The 18,744-nt window shown below is 49.0% G+C and overlaps 1 protein-coding gene across 5 annotated transcripts in view; it reads right to left on the bottom strand.

Annotated features, from left to right (window-relative positions):
* Nucleotides 1-224: 224 nt before the first annotated feature.
* The window catches only part of Smox (spermine oxidase), a 34,564-nt gene continuing 16,044 nt past the window's right edge, over nt 225-18,744 (bottom strand). For 2 of the 5 annotated variants that reach the window (XM_034495817.2, XM_076929786.1), the window contains exons 2-8: nt 13,914-14,147; nt 9,254-9,480; nt 5,501-5,674; nt 4,603-5,362; nt 3,297-3,457; nt 1,057-1,146; nt 225-646 (exon numbers count right to left, since the gene is read on the bottom strand). In XM_034495817.2, the coding sequence (XP_034351708.1) occupies nt 509-646; nt 1,057-1,146; nt 3,297-3,457; nt 4,603-5,362; nt 5,501-5,674; nt 9,254-9,480; nt 13,914-14,121 (1,758 nt within the window). In that variant the 5' untranslated portion in view covers nt 14,122-14,147 and the 3' untranslated portion in view covers nt 225-508. Of the gene's footprint in view, nt 647-1,056; nt 1,147-3,296; nt 3,458-4,602; nt 5,363-5,500; nt 5,675-9,253; nt 9,481-13,913; nt 14,148-14,464; nt 14,486-14,548; nt 14,666-18,744 lie in introns of those variants that run through there. The other 3 variants (XM_076929788.1, XM_076929787.1, XM_034495818.2) reach the window with 3 other exon arrangements.

The following is an 18,744-nucleotide window of genomic DNA, read 5'->3' as shown; positions in this document are numbered from 1 at the left end:
CCTAAGGAAGTACACACTGGGCAGGGAGGAGTACATATTCCTGGGGGATCTCACTAAACAGGCACAAACAGATGGGGTAAAGAGACAGCTCCTCAATAAACCTAAGCACCTTCCCTTTTACAGGAGCACAGCCATAACTCCTTGCAACAACCCCTAGTTAGAGATGTGAGCAAACAAACATACACAGAAGCTTTGAACTGAGGAGAGAAGCAAAGGAGCATGGGAAGGGTCACTTCTTTTATTATCCCAAAATGCAAAGTATTGAAGGCACTTGCAATAACATAGAGAGTGGGAGGAAAGCAGGAAGCAGAATCCCACCTGTGGTTACCCAGCCTGGAGAAAAAGAAAAGCTATAGGCCAGGTCTGACATCAGCCCAGTGTCCACTACAGAAGGTAAATTCCATTCTACAGAAAATTAGGAAATTAAGAGCACAGGGGCAAGGGACGAGGACCAGCAGTCACGAGTCAGTGGTTCTTTAAGGAACACATTTGGCAGTGAGGACACCTTTCAGGGCCCCTGCTGGAAGAGGTCTCGGTACATCTCGATGAGACGAGCGGCCTCACGCTGGCCAGAGAGCAGAGCACCGTGGGTGGTGGAGTAGTACTTGCGGTGTGTGGCCTCCCCGGAGAACAGCACCTGCATGGGCTAAGTGGGAGGAAGGGGAAGTGAGGGTGGAGAGCAGCTGAGGCAGGGGCCCATCAGCCCTGGAACTCCTACTCCTACAAGGCAGATATGAGTGAACAGGACGCAGTACTGCTGTTTCCATGGGGTGAAGGGTCACCCACCCACCTGGCCACCTTCCCTTCCCTTCCCCATACAGCCATGCCTCAGTTCCTTCTGTCCCAAGGCTGTTAGAAGTCCTGACTCTACAGTCCCAAAGGATCCATTCACCTCTTAATAATAATCTAACCCTCCTCAGCCTTTATTTTCTTATCAGCCAAAGAGATTTATACCACCTGCTTCTGAGGTCAGCTGCAAAGATTAAATGAAACTATGCATGTAAGCACTTAGAATCTGGAAGAATGTAAACAAAGTTAGGTGGTAATTTAACAAACCTTTATGGAGCCCCTACTAGGGTCCAGGGATTGTTCTGGGCACTTGGATGATAAAAGGTGACCAGGCTGCTGCTTTGTGGAGCTTCCATGCTGGTGGGGAAGCCAGACACGAAACCCAGTTACTAAACAATGTCGTATGTGATGATGGGTGTTTGGGTGAGGTGCTGAAAGCCCAGAAAAGAGGTTCAATGTCTGGGAAATCCCACAAGCTTCCTAGAGAACAGGACCTTTGCACTGCTTCTTATAGGATGCTGGGTGAGTCAACAGGCAAAAGGAATTCAGCCAGAGGGGAACGTCACACACTGAAGACAGTGAAACTCTGGTCTAGCCAACGGTCAGTCTCAAGAAAGCAGGTGTCCTGGTGAATCCAAGGTTGGTTCAGTTTCTTGCATAGCAAACTCATGTGTGGACTTTCTCCAAGAACGCAGTACTGAATCCACTGAGTCTAGACTAAGAACATGAATCCCTAACCAGCTGGTGGATAAACTGTACCTACCAATAAAGAGGCTAGGAAAGTGGGCGAGCTGGGGGGCTCAGCACAGGTGCCACCCCCACACTCACTCACTTCTCTCCTCCCTTATTACTCAAGCCTTAGTTCTTTGTGTTTGTTTGTTTTGAGACAAGGTCTCAAAATATGTAGCCTGCCTGGCCTGGAACTCAGAGATCCACCTGCCCCTATTGATTGAATACTGGGATTAAAACTGTGAACCACCACTCCCAGCTTAAGTCCTAGTTCTAAACTGGTTCCAAAGTTATTCAAAGTAATAACAATGACATGGCTCAGCCTCTCTGTCCCCAATGTGTAACCATGTGACTGAATTCTAGTCAGCGAGCTCCAGGTGTACTGCTGTCTCAGCTCCAAGGATTCCCCTCTCTGGTCCATGCAGTTTTTCCCTGCTCTTAGCTGAAGACATAAGCACCACTCACTGTTCTTACACCTCTTGGACCACAGGTGACTACTGAACATAGAGGCCGGGAGTTAATGAGATGCACTCCCCCCACCACCATCCTCCAGGTTTTTGTTGGTTGTTTCTGCTACACTTTGCTTCTGTCACAGCCAGGGGAGCTCCTCTGTAGGAAGATGCCCTCTCTAAGCACAGCTAGACAGACACCTTCATTGACAGAAATCTCCCTTCATCAATAACTCCAAAGAATTACTTTAAATATAATTGTTACATCTTAACATTTAATGTATGTTCACAGTTAGTGAATAAAATTTAATATGGGAGCATATTTCTGTCCATTTTTAACTCTGTGTGTGTGTGTGTGTGTGTGTGTGTGTGTGTGTGTGTGTGTGTGCGCGCGCGCGCGCGCAGCATCACGTTCATACAGAAATCAGGACAGCTAGCAGGAATCAATAATTCTCTTCTCCTATCTTTTGCATGGGTCTTAAGGATTGAACCCAGGTCAGTCATCAGAGGTGGCAGTGAGCCCCCTAAGCCACCAAGCCATCTTGGTGGCCTTATTTATTTTCTTCTTAGAGTACAACTGGCTTAATTTGGGGCAGGGCAGTATTCTCAAGTGTTCTTTTGCCTTAAGACAGTGTCTATGTATCTCAGGCTCAACTTAAACTATGTGGCCAAGGATAACTCTGAACTTCTGACCCTCTCCCCTCTCCCCTCTCCCCTCTCCCCTCTCCCCTCTCCCCTCTCCCCTCTCCCCTCTCCCCTCTCCCCTCTCCCCTCCCAACGCTAGAATTACAGGTGTACACTACTATGCAGGTGCTGGGCATTGTACCCAGGGCTTCAGACATGTCAGGCAAGTACTTTACCAGCTAAGATACAACCCTAATCCCTTAAATTTATTCTCTAAAAACACATCAAGGAAATAACCGTATTGCTGTCCCAACAGACTATCTGTACTGCATAACCCGATGTGGAAACCATTAGGCACATGTGGCTTTTGAACTTGAAATGTAAGAGCAACCAAGGAACCAGGATTTTAATTTATTAATTTTAACTGTTTAATTAATTCAATCTAGCTGTGGCTGAAGGCTTGTACAGCACAGCAAGCAATGATTCATGCTTCAGAGATTGAAGAAAATATTAATTTTCTACGTGATTCTATGTTTTTCTTCCAGATGTTAAGTGTTGTCTTGTTTTCCCTCCGCCATGGGAGTCCACCCCCATCATCTCTCACCATGGTACCCTTCGTGAACGCTACCCCAGCCTCCTCCCGAGACCAGACACATGCAAAAAGCCCCCTCCAAGGCCTCTCCTCAGCATTCACAGCCCACTCACCGCTGTCTTGGAGCTCTCTGTGTAGGGCAGGGGCTTGGCCAGCTTCTCCACATCTGCCCCACTTGAGCCCACCTGTGTGTATGAATAGGAACCCCGGAAGTATGGGTTGCTGCCCCAGGCTGAGCGCAGGATTCGCCTAGGTTTTGGTATATTGGGGTTCCCTGTGGGGGAGTCAGAAGAACCAAGAAAAGGGAGCATAAGAAATGGCTACATAGGGAAGGCACCCCAAAACTCCAGGACAACCAAGCAGCCAGGAGGTAAGCATAGAAGATTGGGGGAGGGGGGCTGTACTCAAACTGTATTGCCACCCATCATTTCTTAGTGATGCCCAGAAAACAAGCATTATACACATCAAGGCCTTGATTTTCCTACTTTAAAGCATTACTGGGTTGGGTGGAGCCTCGATAGTAGGTTAGCACTCATGGGGCCCTGGGGTTGATTCCAGGCAGTAGTCAAAACAATTTCAGATACTATGTTTCCCTTTCTACTATGGGCTCTCCTGCCAACTGTGGGCGAAAGGAGTCAAAGATGCTGCGTATGACAGCATACGATTGTAGTCCCACCACTCAGAAGGCTGAATGAGGCAGGAGCATCTTGAGTTCAAAGCAAGTAGGTACAATCCAGTGAGTTCCAGGCCAGCCTGGGCTACACATGAAACCCTATCTTAAAAAAAAAATCGGAGTAAAACAATTCTACTTCTGAATAAGATGCTAGGTAACAAGAAATGGGCTGCTATGGTGATGGCGACACTTGAGCCCTTTTCACCATGAAGTCCCTGGTGGAAACAGCAATCATTCTGAGTCATTTGAACTACAAAATGAGTGTGCCAGCAACTGAAGAGGCAGAGGCTAAACATGCAGCGGCTCTCCCAGTAGGCACAGACACCTCAGTACCACAATCTGGAAAGGGGAAACCTGCTCCAGACATGGGAGTTGAGACAGTAGTGAAGCCCCAGAAAGCAGCATGAACACAAGGCCCCAAGTCCCAGTGAGCCGTATGAACATGTGGTCCCAAGCCCTAGAGAGTCACATGGATATGGGGCCCCAAGCCTCAGTGAGCCACGTGGACATGGGCCCCAAGCCTCAGTGAGCCACATGGACACGGGCCCCAAGCCTCAGTGAGCTACGTGGACATGGGCCCCAAACCTCAGTGAGCCACATGGACACGGGGCCCCAAGTCTCAGTGAACTATGTGGACACGGGGCCCCAAGCCTCAGTGAGCCACGTGGACACGGGGCCCCAAGCCTCAGTGAACCGCATGGACACGGGCCCCAAACCTCAGTGAACCACATGGACACGGGGCCCACCTGTGAACTGTCGAAGCATCTCTGTGCAGATCTCAGCTACAGCCTCGTCATCGCACCTCTCCATGACGAGAGCCTCCTCCCCACAGATCCAGCCACTCAGCACGTGGCCATAACGCTCTGGTGGGTAAAGGACATCAAAGCCACAGATCTTGCGGTACCAGAGCTCAGGTGGATAGGTGAGGGTACAGCTCTCTGCCTCATCCTCCCACACAAACTGCAGGCTGTTGCACTCGGGGCCCCAAAAGGGCTCCTCGAATTCAAGGAAGATCTTGTCAGTGGTACCGATGCCCAGGCGGTGGATTGCGGCCACCTTCTCCGTGGGCAGGCATGGCCTAAAGAAACTGGTGTATTGCCTCTTGAGCACGCCTAGTGAAACGGTCACAATCACGTGGTCCGCTGGGATCACCTCACAATCCTCGCACTCCACGACTACAGGCCACTGCTCATCCTCGTCCCACCTCCCCTGCTGGGGATTCTCTCCACTCTGGCCACCCTCCCCAGTGTTGTGATTGTGGTCACCCTCACCACGGGGTTCAATCTCAGGACCCCGGGGGCGAGCCGAGGCCTGGTCCCAGTGGATACAACGGACAGGTTTCCCCAGCTGGATGACATGTGAAGGAATGCCCTCAGCCAGCAGCTCCACAACTCGCATGAAGCCCGAGGGGATGATGTGATGGGCGCCAGGGATCTCCGTCCATTCTCCAAAGGCGCTCAGGGACACCTCGTCTATGCTGTGAGAGCTGCTCTCACAGCTCTCCACCTGAGGGAAGACCCAGAGAGACAACAGGTAAGGCCAGGCTCAAGGAACAAGAGCTCTGAGCAGCACAGCACTTTGGACCCAGACTCCCCCAGATTTCATCTTTTTCAATCTGACATCTATACTACATAGCAAAGATACCTTCAGGTACTGCTGGATCATGGCGAGCTTCAGGCGCTTGGTGGCCTCTGTGTCGTCAGGGTCATCCCTGATTCGATTCCGCACCTTCTCCCGGGTGAACACCCCGACGCTGTTCTGACTCTCAGCATTGACTGGTTTACCATGCCTGAAGAACTCCTGGGTCAAGTTATAGACCTGACAAAGAGACCCACAGACTGATCATTCTAATCACCCTCTACAGAGGGCCCAACTGGAAAGCCACCTGTCCCCTGGTGTCCCTGGTGCAGCTGTGACTTTTGCATGAAGTTGAGCAGGGTACCTGCCCTAGTCAGCCAGCTCCTCACCTCCAAGCCTGTAAGAGAGGGGTGATGGACCTAAAGGTTTCTTTGGGAACCCTACTTGAACAACATCTGGGACTTATAGAATCCACTTTTGTGAGCTCTGCACATGTCTGCAAGCCCCCTCCCATTCCCCTAGAGAATCTGATCTGCATACATTCACCTTTTCCAAGAACTAGATGCAGAAAGCTCATCCCCTACAGGCATCCTCTTTGCACTATTCAGATCCATAAAGAGCCCCTTCATTTGGTCTGAAGTACATGGAAGGAAGAGAGAAGAGAGCAACACACACAAAAAGCATCTCTGGGAGGCCCCAGCAGACCAAGAAACAGAAACCACTTGGCAGGCACAAAATACCAACCCACTCCTTATCCACAGTGACCATCAGTCCCTTGAAACAGGGTCCTTCTGCCTGTTCTGCTAGCCCCTCCCATAATCCTCCCACCCTACCCCCAAACACTGAAAAAGTCTACTCCTAGACAGGCCCTAACATTCACTCAACATGCACTTGTGGGTTCCACACCCATGATGTATTAAGCAAGAGGAAGTCCCACGCCTTGCCCATACTCAAGTTGATGAGACATCCTAAGAAGATTTCTACATGATACACTGTGACAGGAAAGAAACCAGGTATGGTGAGGTCAACCAAGACAACCCTGTCTCATTATGTTATAGCAAAACTGGCAAAGACAGGGAGAAGAAGCTGCACAAAGATGGAGGGCGAGGCAGTCAAGAAACTTGAAATGGGTTGGTTTGGGGAAGAGGCAACAAGCAGAATGCTGTAAGAAATGGATGGCTTTGGGAAGGTAGGCAGGTGCCAGGGCAGGAAGGCTAGCTACCAGGCCAAGGCCCTGAAGCCCTGTGAGAACGGAGGACAGCCTGAGCTCCTCCCACTGCTGTCATTTCTGGGACTATAGCAGAGAGCTTCTCAGCTGATCATCTGTGGCTGACCACTTGTGGCCAGGCTGATGGTTATCTCCCTCCTTAAAGGGAGTCTATTTGGTCAGCACCCATCCATTGGAAAGATGACTGCTCTGCACTGCAGCCCCAGGAGAAACTGTGGGGCCAGAGTGAAGGGCCCTCGAAGTGGCACACTCCATCCTTACTGTTCCACAGGACAGAAGCCTCCACGTGAGACTAGCACATGAAGTAAAGATACCTCTGCAGCGTAAATTATAGAGAAGGATACAAGTGAAATGGTTAGCTTGTCCTGCCTACAATCACAAGATGCTGGGTGGTCAGCAGTAGCTGGAGCCTCAGCAAATTCCTCCTGAAAGATCACTGCCAAGAACTCAAGCTGAGGACTCTCCTTCTCCTCCCTGGTTTTCCCCTAAAAGATAAGCAACATAGTAACCAGTTCACATCACTGAAGACCATAAATTCCTACAGGGGAGTAACAAATGTAGCCATCAACAACCTGAACTATCATGTGGTTACAGTCTCCTCCCCAACATGAAAGGAGGGTGTGGGGCAAGGGCCTATGACCACTACACCAATTCTTAAATACTTTTCATTGGGATTACAATCCTTGTAACACTGAGAAGTAGACACAGCCATGTGCATTTTACAGATGAGAAAACTGGGGTTCCAAGAGGCCCTACAGCTTAAGTATTCAACAGTCTCCATCTAAGGCTGGGGAAACAGTTCAGCAGGACAGCACTTGCCTAGCACTGACAAGACTCTGGGCTCAATCAGCACTGAGGAAAAAGAAACCAACCAGGGAAGGGGAAATGGCTCAGCAAGTAAAGTACTTCCTGCTCAAGCATGAGGACCTGAGTTCAGATCCCCAGCACATGCCTGCAAACTTAGCCCTGGGCGGCTGGAGTCAGGCAGATCCAGAGGATTCACCCGCCAGCTGTTCCAACTGAAACATTGAGCTTCAAATTCACCAAGAGACTTTGTCTCAAAATGTAAGCTAGAACAACACTGACCTCTGACCTATGCATGTGCTATGCACGCGCAGGCACAGGCACACACACACACTAAAACGTACCCATATGAATGGCCCTTCAGAGCCAGCTTTGTTGGAAACATTTACTATAAAGCTAACTTTAGGCATGGTTTTAACCTGGCAACTTAGAATGGTCGCCAGTATTGACTAAAAGCCACACAAGGAAATCCTGACCCTAAGCAGCACTGCAGTTTGATAACTACCTTGTCCATTTTATTTTCTACAGCCCCCTCTCTTGGCTTTCAGAAGTGAAACTGACCAACAGGAAGTAGCACAAGTCAGAGCCACTGAGGGTCATTCTCAGGAAGTAGCCACATGGTCAGGCATGGTGGTACACATCTGTAATCCCAGTACTTAAGAGGTGAAAGAATAATAATAATCAGGACTCCAAGGCCAGCCTTGGCTACAAAGCAAATTTAAGGCCAGTATGAGCTACATGAGACCTATCTAAAAAATAATAAAACAAATAAAAATGTAAGTATTCATGCTTAAAGCACTTACAATAGCCAGGAGTCAGCATATAGGCCAGTAAAGTCTACTTTGAAGAACGCAGGTTACTACCTGATCATTAGTAAGTCCTACCCTTTGTATGTGAGTAAGAACGTGGAACTGCACTCACATAACTTGTCGGTCCATACACAAAACAGAGTGTGCACATCCTCCATGGACCAGGGAGCGCCACAAAGCAGGAGACTGGCAACTGTACAATGAGTGCTTAGCCGTCCACTTACTGACCTGGAGTGGGGTCGTTACAACAATAAGACCTGTTGTTCTTTGCCCATTTCTTCAGTGCCATTTACTAAGAGATACTAAGAGATACCGAGAACACTGGTGATTTTTTAAAACTTGGATGCCTCAGTGATGCACAAAATTGCTACTTCTGCCTAAAATCGATTGCAATACTAACCAATGTAATAAAAGTAATAAATATTCTGAGGCTGAACTTTCACCATAGTAACCACTAGATACCTGTAGCTATTTGGAATTTAATATTCCTGTATAGTTTCACTAGCTACATTTCAACTACTCAAAAACTAGAAGCCAGAAGCTACCATACTGAACGGTGCAGGTCTGAAACATCTCCATCAGTACAAAAGGGTCTCCTGAACGATGCTGGTTACGCGTAATTCCAAAAATATTATTATTAGAATGCCAAGAGATACATTATTAACTAAACAACTAAATGAATTAACTAATATACAATAATTAACAAATTAACTAAAATAATCACCAGGGAATTGAGATCAATGCACAAAAATCAGTTCTATTGCTATAAACTAGAAACAAGTAGAAAATGCTTTCCAAAAATATTGAGTATCTTTAAAAAAAAAAAATCAAGAAAACACCATAGTAATAACAGTTACCACAACCCACTTAGTAGAGTCTAGCAAATGGCATTCCAGGTTTTTTGAGGAAATCTATCAGTGTCTTGCCTGGCTCAGCACGTTCACGGTATCCCCACACTGTCCTGATGGTCCCCCTTACCTCGTTGTATAAATCGCTGAATTCCTCAACCACGTCCTTGGGGATGCGGCGGCCACGGTTGGTAAGGTAGCAGGCCACGCCATTCTTGGAGTAGAGGCTGATGCGGCCCACACTGCGTTCCCCATCTGTGGTCTCTTCCAAAAGGCCATTGGCTTCTGCTAGTTGATAGATAGGGTTCCCCTGGGATCCATGGATCCAGGTGGCTCCCAGCTCAAAGGTGGCGTGTCCTGGTGGTGACAACAGACCCTTAGAGGGGCAGAGGTTTCTTTAGAGAAGGGCAGGACTTCCTCCCTTCCTTCTCTAAGAGGACCCCACCCACATATACCCAACAGGGCAGGCAGGGGGTTGGCAGCTCTCTCTGAAGAACACCTGACAGCAGATGAGATGACCATCAGTGAGAAGCACTGGCCAGAGTGACTCTTGTGCCCCAGATTCACCTCGTGACTTCAGTTAGAAGCTTCTCCTTTCCATGGCAGACCCCTGACTCCATCCCACTCAAGAGGAATACTGAGGATATCCCTACCATTATTCTAGCACCTTAACAGCCCATGGCTCTAGAGTCTAAGCCTTTCTTCCCAATACAGGATGCCCCCTTCCAACACTTCTAGGACAGAAGAGGGGACAATTTCAAAGTAGAACATCTTCCCAGGATAGAAGAATACAATCCCAACCTCCAGGGAGATCCTTTCACGCCCTAGGGCCGACCCTGAGATTCTGTCAAGGAGAGCTAAAGAGCAGTCCTAGATCCAGGAGCTAAGGGGCCTCGGAATCCACCCGACCTCCTCATCCCCAGCCAAAGCAGCAATGGCAACAGATCTGAGGTCACTGCCTCTGTCCTGAACCTCAGTTTCTTCTTCAGATGCCACAAAGCTATGAGGCAGCTTTCCCTACCTAGCTTCTAGAGGCAAATAGTACAGAGAGCAGAGGAACAATTCGTAGTGTTTGTTTTTGCAGGCCAGGCTCAAATTGGTAAACTTCCTGTCAAATTCACAATAATTTCTCCTATCTTATGTACACATCCCTTGACAAAAATAACTGTGCCATGCCTCCCACTGAGAGGCAGGGTCTACACCCTGAATTTGGGTTAAACTCCTGACTTGCTCTAACTAGCTGAATTTGGTGGTAAAAGCTGTATTTAAAGTTTCAGAGCCTAGGGCTCCAGGAGCCTATGAGTCTTTCTACTGTTGCTATAAACCACCATGACCAGAAACAACTCGGGAAGGAAAGGGGTTTTTTCAGCCTACACTTCCATCATCACTGAAGGAAGTTAGGATAAGAACCCAAACAGGGCATAAACCTGGAGACAGAAGCTGATACAGAAGCCATGGAGGGTTGCTGCTCCCCCATGGCTTGCTCCCCCGTGCTTGCTCCGCCTGCTTCCTTATAGCACCCAGGACCACCTGCACAGGGTGATATCACCACAGTGAGCTGAGCTGTCTCCCATTAATCATCAATCAAGATGCACCACAGGCCGGTTTAGTGGGGGGTAGTTTCAAAATTGATGTTCCCTCTTCCAAAATGACTCCAGCCTGTGTGTGTCAAGAAGACAGAAAACTAGCCAGCACTCTACAAGTAACACCTATGGAAAGACAGAGATTCACCTTGCTAGGAACATGAGTCCAGACCAAAGCCTACACTTCCTACCAGACAAAGAGTAAGGCCATCTTAGGGATCCTAACCAACTTGAGTGACATTTCCAAGTGACCCTGAAGAAAACAAGGCAAAGCCAGCAAAAGACCCACCTACCTGAGTCCTGCCCACACTTTCATCCCACAGATTCTGAGTAAATAAACAGACGATGTAGGCTCTTCTATCTGGGGTGGCTTGTTCTGGAGCAACAGCTGTCTGACACAGTTTAAAGACAGTAGTAGTACTGGCCCTCACCCCAAGAAGTAGGCGTGTCCTCCTTATTTGCATGCTTTCCCTTTCTTGGAATGTTTCTAATTAAACCACCAGTTACTAAAAATAGCCCTGTAACACAGAATGTGCCTACAACAAGAAAAAACACAGCCTCATGCTTTAACTAGAAAAGAACAATTGCCTGGTGTCTCTGAAAGAGGCAGGCATGCAAGGGCCCCTTGTGTAGGAAAAGTAGGCAGACTGAAGGCCACCAAAACCAGAAAGTCCAGGACCTTGCCCACAGGAGCTGCCTCCTGGCCAGTGAGGGTACTTCTAGAGCCTGAGGCTTGGAAGTCCCCAGCGTGTCTGTTCTACATTGACCTCCCAACAGGAGCAGAGGGAGAACAGTCATATTATTGTTGTTATTACTACCATTATTCTCTTGTTTCTAGCCAATGCTGTCCATGTATGAACCAGCCACTCTCTCCTCCTCAGCAGCCCTCCCTCACACTCATGACTACTCTTCCAGCTTTGTGACCCACTGAGGTTAACCAGGGCTCTCTGGAGTGAGCACAGGTTCAGAGTTATTATCTGTGGGAGCCTGGTGGACTCAGCAGTGGGAATGACTGAACACAGTAGTTTCCCTCTCTGCCAGAGTCTAGTAATAGCTAATAGCTGAGAGGGAAAACGGCCATTTAAGAAGGAACTGAACCCTCACCCTGGCAGCCACACAGGGACTAGGCAGGGCTAAAGCAAGGAGATGCCTTTCCTGACCCTAGATGTCCCTCAACTATGAGACAAGGTGAGGAGCAAGGCCAGGGCAAAATTTGCCAGGAATTGAGAGGATCAGAATAAAGCCATCACCAAGAATGCTTTTCCCACTCACCTCCATCTCAGCCATACCTGTATTCCCAAGGGCACCAGGCACCACCTCATGCCAACTCACCTCCTCGCAAGTGTGTCCTCAGAGCTGGCTCTGGACCCCAGCTCTCACTACTGACAGGGGCATGGCCACCATAGCATGCTGCAACACGCCCATCGACATACTGGGTTCTGAGGCCTGTCTGTCTGCACACAACACAGGTGCCCTGCCCAGCATGATCTCCCTATCTCTTCACATTTATTATTCCACATAGCCCAGCCTCTCTCTCTTCTCTGCCTGGCAAGCTTCCCATCTGGTCTTCTGCCACCCTGTGCCTTCCCTGCATGGTCTCAGTTGTCAGCTGCCTCAGGGACTGGGTCTCCAATCTCCCTATCTTCTGTTTCTATGTCAAACTCTGAAAAGCTCCTCAAGCCCAAAGAATCATAAATGGGACTGCTCTTCCCTGAGACTGCTAGCCAGACAATCAACAGTGAGCAACGCGCCCTGGGGCTCCTTGGCTGCCCCAGCCTTATGAGAACTTTGGACAGCACTTACATTCTTACTGCCAAGAGTCACCCAAGTTTGTGCCTGAAAAGGAGAAACAAAACCTAAGATGCACCTTCCAGGAATGACTCTAGGGAAAGACTCTTACCGTGATCAATGGCGCTATAAGAAGAAAGAGTGTGTCCTTGATGCCCACTTATCCCCTGCCTGGTCACCTGTGTAAGCAAGTAAGTACACAGGCTGTGCACGAAAACACAAAATCCTCCAGAGGGGCAACTGTGGTGGCTCACACCTGCTATTTCAGTACTTGGGAGGCAAAGAACTGGAGTTCCAAGGCCCACTTGCCCTGAAGACTGACTGACCTGTCTCAAAACAGAAGACAAAGCTGGGAGATGGCTCAGCTAGTAAATGCCTGCCACAAAAGCATGAGGACCTCAGTTGGGTCCCCCAAAATCCATGTAAAAACTCCAGAACTATAACCAGTAGAAACAGGTGGACCCTTAGGGCTTACTAGCCAGCCAACCTAGCAGAAAATTTTAGTTGCAGGCTCACTGAGAAACAGAGACCTTGTCTCAAAAAAAAAATAAGTTAGAAAGCAATTGAGGAATCAATGTCATCCTGTAGCCTCTAAACACAGATACACACACACACACACACACACACACACACACACGGCACATATACACATTCACTTATGCAGAGCACACTCACACAGACACTCACATAGCACATACATCATACATGGTCACACACACACTCACATAGCACATACACTCATACACACACACACACACACACAAACACACATGAGGGTCAAGTCGTTCACATACTCCAGGGCATGTTTTCTCACTGGGTCATCTTCATACTCCCACCCCACTCAACCTACTCCTGGCCAGAACACCCCACACAGGCTGTGTCTGTGGGAACCCTGACCTCCAGCTCCATTTCAGGAAATATTCCTATGCTCTAGAACCCAGGCCACGTCTTCCTAACCCAGGGGCAAGTCTCTTCTCTGGCTTCAACATGGACAGATCTTCTGTACAGACAACCCTAAGACACAATCACTCACAGGGAAGCCTAAAACCCCCTTCCACTCCAATAACCATAGTTCCTGTTGCCTGGTCCTCAGTCATGATATACTAACTCGTACTAAAAACTAATGACTAATCAGAACTTACACAATGTCCCCTTCCCTACTGTGACATTAGAAATGAGTACCCACAGTTCTTAGTATGTCCTCCCCAACAAACATTGTCAGGCCCAACTCTAACACCAAGCCAGCATCCTCCAAAATGGGATGTCAGTGCAAGGGGCTAAGGAAGCTTCTGGAAAACACCCACACAGGTACATGATCAAACACTCATCCCAAGGAAAGATTAAATTAGTAAGAATTGAGGCAGAACCAGAGGAACAAAAGGTGGCCTAGAGAGGTAGCTGGGCCTGAGTGATACTTACCAAGTCTCACGCTCTGCACACGGCCCCCAATATGGCTGGAAGCCTCAAGCACAGTGACATCCGTGAAGCCCTGCTCCAGAAGTGCTCTAGCTGCAGCCAGACCAGCCAAGCCGGCGCCGATCACCACCACACGAGGCTGTCCCCTTCTCCGTAGGCCACGACTGAGAGGGTCATCCGCACTGTCACCACTGGATTCACAACTTTGCATACCGTCCGTACTCACCTTCTAGGAGCCTGTGACGAGAGAGGACAGTGGTGGGGGTCAGCTCACCTGACCCAAGGGAGTCACTGCAAGCTGCCCCTACTCCCTAAAGACCTGATCAAGAAGAGACACCCTCCAAAATGCAGAGAGGGAGACAGGAGAAGGCAGAGATATGAGAACCAGGGAGAGAGGATGTGTTTTAGGTCCTACCAACAGGTAAGAGGTGGAATCTATCAATCCTACCCTCAAATCTCTTAGGCTTTGCCTGGTCCTTGCCCACAAGTCTAAAGTAGAGACAAGAGGTGACCTGAGAAGAGATGACCAAACAAGCCAAAGTCAGGAGACCTACCCTGATGTCTTGTTCAACCCTGCATGGCTGCTCTCTGTGCCAACCTGAGGCTGCTCACACGAACATCAGGATACTCACACATACCAGAGATATTTGCATAGGCTCCAGAATGTTCACAGCAGCCCAGGACACTTGTACACACCACACTGGGCTCTGTCCCGGGCTCTCACCTGGCACTTCCCTAGTACTCTCTGCCCCACTCTACTTTCTACTCTCTGCCGTTCGGCTGGCCTTCTGAAGACCAGTGAGGTGGCACTGTGGTGGGAAGGACAACATCCTCACCTCCCCATTCCTTCAGAGAGTGCTAGAGTCCAATGAGCCTTGCTATTCTGGGTAGGTCCTTTCCCCGGGCCCCCAGTCACCACAAAACAGCAATGAACCCAGGAAACACTGGACTGTGATGACCCGTGGCACCAGAGACCAGACATCAAATTGACAGTTATACGCTGCCAACTTGCTTAGAGACGCCAGACTTGGGCAGCTGGTAACACAGAGGAAGAAGGTGGCCCAGGGCTGGAATACACTGCTCTTCTAGTCCCAGAATGGCCAGCATGCTTTGAAACTCAGCTTCTACCCTATCCCTTTCATTCTCTAACTCAAGCAATGTAAAAGTCCAGTTGTCTTGGCTAAGGTTTGAGTCACAGATGCTGCAGAATTTAACAGCACCAAGATCAAATGAGGAAATAAAGATGGATAGAAGCTGCTAGACCACAAACCAAGAAGCAAATAAAAGCCTGTCACCCACAGCCATGAAGCAAGCATGGCCTTTCCCCAGACACAGCAATCCACTTTTAAGAATCGACTGGAGATGTAGGGCACATGCCACCAAATAGACAAGTCAAAGACATTTATAGTTTTATCACACTAACCAAATCTGGAAACAACCCAAAAGCCCACCAGTGAACAGATGCACGAGCCATGTAGTACTCTTGTCCCATGCAAAACTCAGCAACTACAGAAACAAGCTGCTGTACTCCAACGGCACAGGTGCACCTACAAACATGTGACTGAGCCAGAAGCTAGACACCTAGCAGCACATACTGTATGGCTCCACTTACATGAAGTTCAGGGAAAGGCAAATGATCTGTTGAGGACAGAGATTAAGGGAAAGGTGGGGTGAATGAGAACAGGAGGGAGCTTCCTGCAGTGGAGGGAGCAGATCTACCTTGATCTGAATGGAGGTTACACAGCATATCAAGACATATCCACTTCCACCTGAGGTTTCCATTTTTCCCGGGACAGTGTCCTGTAACACTTGCAGGTTTAGCAAAGTAGGTGCTTTTTTCCCCCTAAATATGCTCAGGCTAAGAGGCTGCTTCTCCCCCAACTCATTCCATGTGATGTATGGGCTGGGACAGAAGTGCTTCCTCCCCTAGCGTACCTCCTCTTCCACTCCCAGACTCAACTGGCCAAGTCAGGGTAGAACACGCTTCCTAGACTACGGGCAGATGGCGCTAGAGACCCAGAATCCCTCCAGGGAATTGAGGCTTGCCAGAGAGGCCACTAATAGGTGGGCGCCAGCCTTTCCTGCCTCCTCCTCCGCCGCCGCCGCTACCCTCTTCCCCTTCTTTTAGCCGCCCCCCCACCCCCCACCCCACCCCCCGGGAACATGCCAAACAGGGCTGTCTGGAGTCTCTCCCTCCCTTCCCCTCTGCCTAGGTTCCTGTGCGCTAAATTTAGAGGTGAGGATGTGGCGGATTGCACGCGCTGGCAGGGTCAGTGGCGATGCCACCGGAAGTCTGCCAGCCACTGCCGACGCTGTGACAAGCTAGTAAACACACAGAGAGCTGCGAAGGGCCTGAGTCAGCTGTAATGTTGCCAGGGTGCCGATGCACCAGGTAAGACCTGACACCGCTGCGTGCTCCAGCCCATAGTCTAGAAGAGTGGGGATTCCCCTTTACAGCACCCGGGCTCCAGGGATACTCCAACAGCCACGGGGGTTTTTGTTTGTTTGTTTAGTTGGTTGGTTGGTTTGGGGTTTTTTTGTTTTTGTTTGGTTTGGTTTGGTTGTTTTTTTGGTTTTTTGTTTGTTTGTTTTTGTTTTTTGTTTTTTGGGGGTTTTTGTTTTTGTTTTGTTTTTTTGCAATAAAGGGGTGGGAAGGCAGCAGTGTTTGTAAAGCTTACTAGTGGAGCCAGGTTTTGAAATGCTACTATGTAGAGCAGGTGTAACAGGGATTGAACTGGAGTTCCCACACTGACTGTAGCCACGTATACCTGTAATTCCAGTACTGGGAAGACTAAGGCAGGAAGATCATGAGGTTCAAACTAACCTGAGCTATATGGAAAGATATTATCTAAAAAACTAAAAGAAAAACAAAAATGGGGGTGGGGGTGGGGGGAGTCCTGCTTATCACAGGATCCCTAACATTCCCTTCTAAAAGCCATTAAAGTCTACCTGGCCTCTCTTCCCCTAAGCATGTTCCTCATTATACTGCTGTAAGTCAAATAAGGTTGTCATAAGACTGACTGTCAGCATCTAAGGATGTTCCTTCATGTGCTGTAGATACATTATGACAGGATTCTGAAATGAACCATAGACCATTGTATAGATGACTACAGAAAGAACCCTCTATTCCCAACACCAAACCTCAGAGACCTTGAACATGGGTATCAGATGCAAACAGCACAGGACCTTCGGGTCCCTGAACCACTGGGAAGCCAGTTAACTCCACCGTACTGGCCTTCCATGAGTCCCAAACCAGCTCCATCCACCCTTGTCGCCCACAAGAAGCCAGAGGCACTACACACAGAGAGCCACAGAAGGCAGAGGACCGTCTACCATGGCCCTCTTACCGCCCTGGGTCCATACACCCTGAGGCCCAACTAAAAAATAAGAGAAGATTTATCCAGAAAGCTTCCTGTGCCGGATTCAACCAACCTTTGCTGTTGGTTTTTATCACTTTCCCCACTTGGGTCTTTTTGTTTTGCTTTGGTTTGGTTTTTTGGGGGGCTTTTTTTTTTTGAGTGGGCTAAGAAAGGGTGGAAAGTAGAGAGAGGGAGGGATAGAAGGAAAGAGAGAGGGAGGGAGAGAGGGCAAGAGGGAGGGAGGAAAACTGTCTTATTGAGGAAGAATTTAAATGGTCCTTGGTGCATGCCTGTCCCCTTTTCTCCTTGATCTGTATGCACAGGAGAAACAGAACGCCCTGTACTAGCCCACAGATAAAGGAATGAAGAAAAAGTGCTGGCTCAGCCAGGCAGTGAGGGAGGAGGAGGGGAGCTGAGGGAGCACAGAACAATAGACACTTGCCTTCTTGCTCTGGCCTCCATGGTAAATTGGGGCGGGAAGGGGGGGTGTCTAGGGCTTCCTGCCCAGCATCCATGTCCCCAAGCAGGCCAAGCCCCAAAGCTTCAAGAAATCAGGTCAGTCAGAGCATGAGTACCTGTCTTCAAAACACCTCACTGCCTCCTGATAGCAGGCTCCCAGTCACAGGCCACAGTTCCCCAGTGTCAGCCCCCCCCCATCCTGTTAAGCCCCTCCCAGAGATGCCAGAACTCAGCTGAGGTAGCACACATCTTCCTGCTCTCACCCCAGGGTCAAAGTTGTGGGTGTCCTTAAGAGAAGATCCCCTTTATCTACTGGGCCAACTCATGTCATTCCTACAGCCCAAACAATGTCGCCTCTACCCACAATGTCCTCAGGGAAGACCCTCCAGCTCCCCCTCTCAATCTCACCTGAACACAGTCTCATTCACCAACCTCTAGACCAGTGGTTCTCAACCTTCCTAACGCTGTGATCTTCAATACAGATCCTCAAGTTGTTGTGACCCCCTCCCTCCCATAAAATTATTTCATTGCTACTTCATAACTGCAATTTTGCTACTGTTATGAATCATAATGTAAGTGTTTGTGTTTTCTGAGGGTCTTAGGTGACCCCTCTGAGAGGGTCATTCGACCCCAAAGGAGTTGTATCCCATAGATTGTGAACCACTGCTCTAACTACGCTCTAAGATAACTGTGGCTAGACCTCAATATGAAGGGAAAACAACCCAGCAATGCATTGAGCATCTACTCCCCAACAAACACAGGAAAGCCCTTCAGTCTCTGGCTTTGCTGACGTCTGTTCTCACAAGATACTCCCCACCACACACAACAGGAATCCCTAGCTCCACCAAAGCCTTGGGCTTCCCCGGACCACCTAATGGCCCAAGGCAAGCATTCATTTTCCTTGCCATACATCAAAGAAGCTGCCCCTGGGTTCTGGCCACACAATCCTCACTGAGACGTAAGAGCTATGCCATCATTTGCAGCTGTGGACTGTAGGCCTCACATACTGGCTCTTA

The sequence above is a fragment of the Arvicanthis niloticus genome, chromosome 2 (genome assembly GCF_011762505.2).
Source record: "Arvicanthis niloticus isolate mArvNil1 chromosome 2, mArvNil1.pat.X, whole genome shotgun sequence".
Classification (NCBI taxonomy): domain Eukaryota; kingdom Metazoa; phylum Chordata; class Mammalia; order Rodentia; family Muridae; genus Arvicanthis; species Arvicanthis niloticus.
The sequence above is the reverse complement of the archived record's forward strand: the minus strand, read 5'-3'. Positions and strand labels throughout refer to the sequence as shown.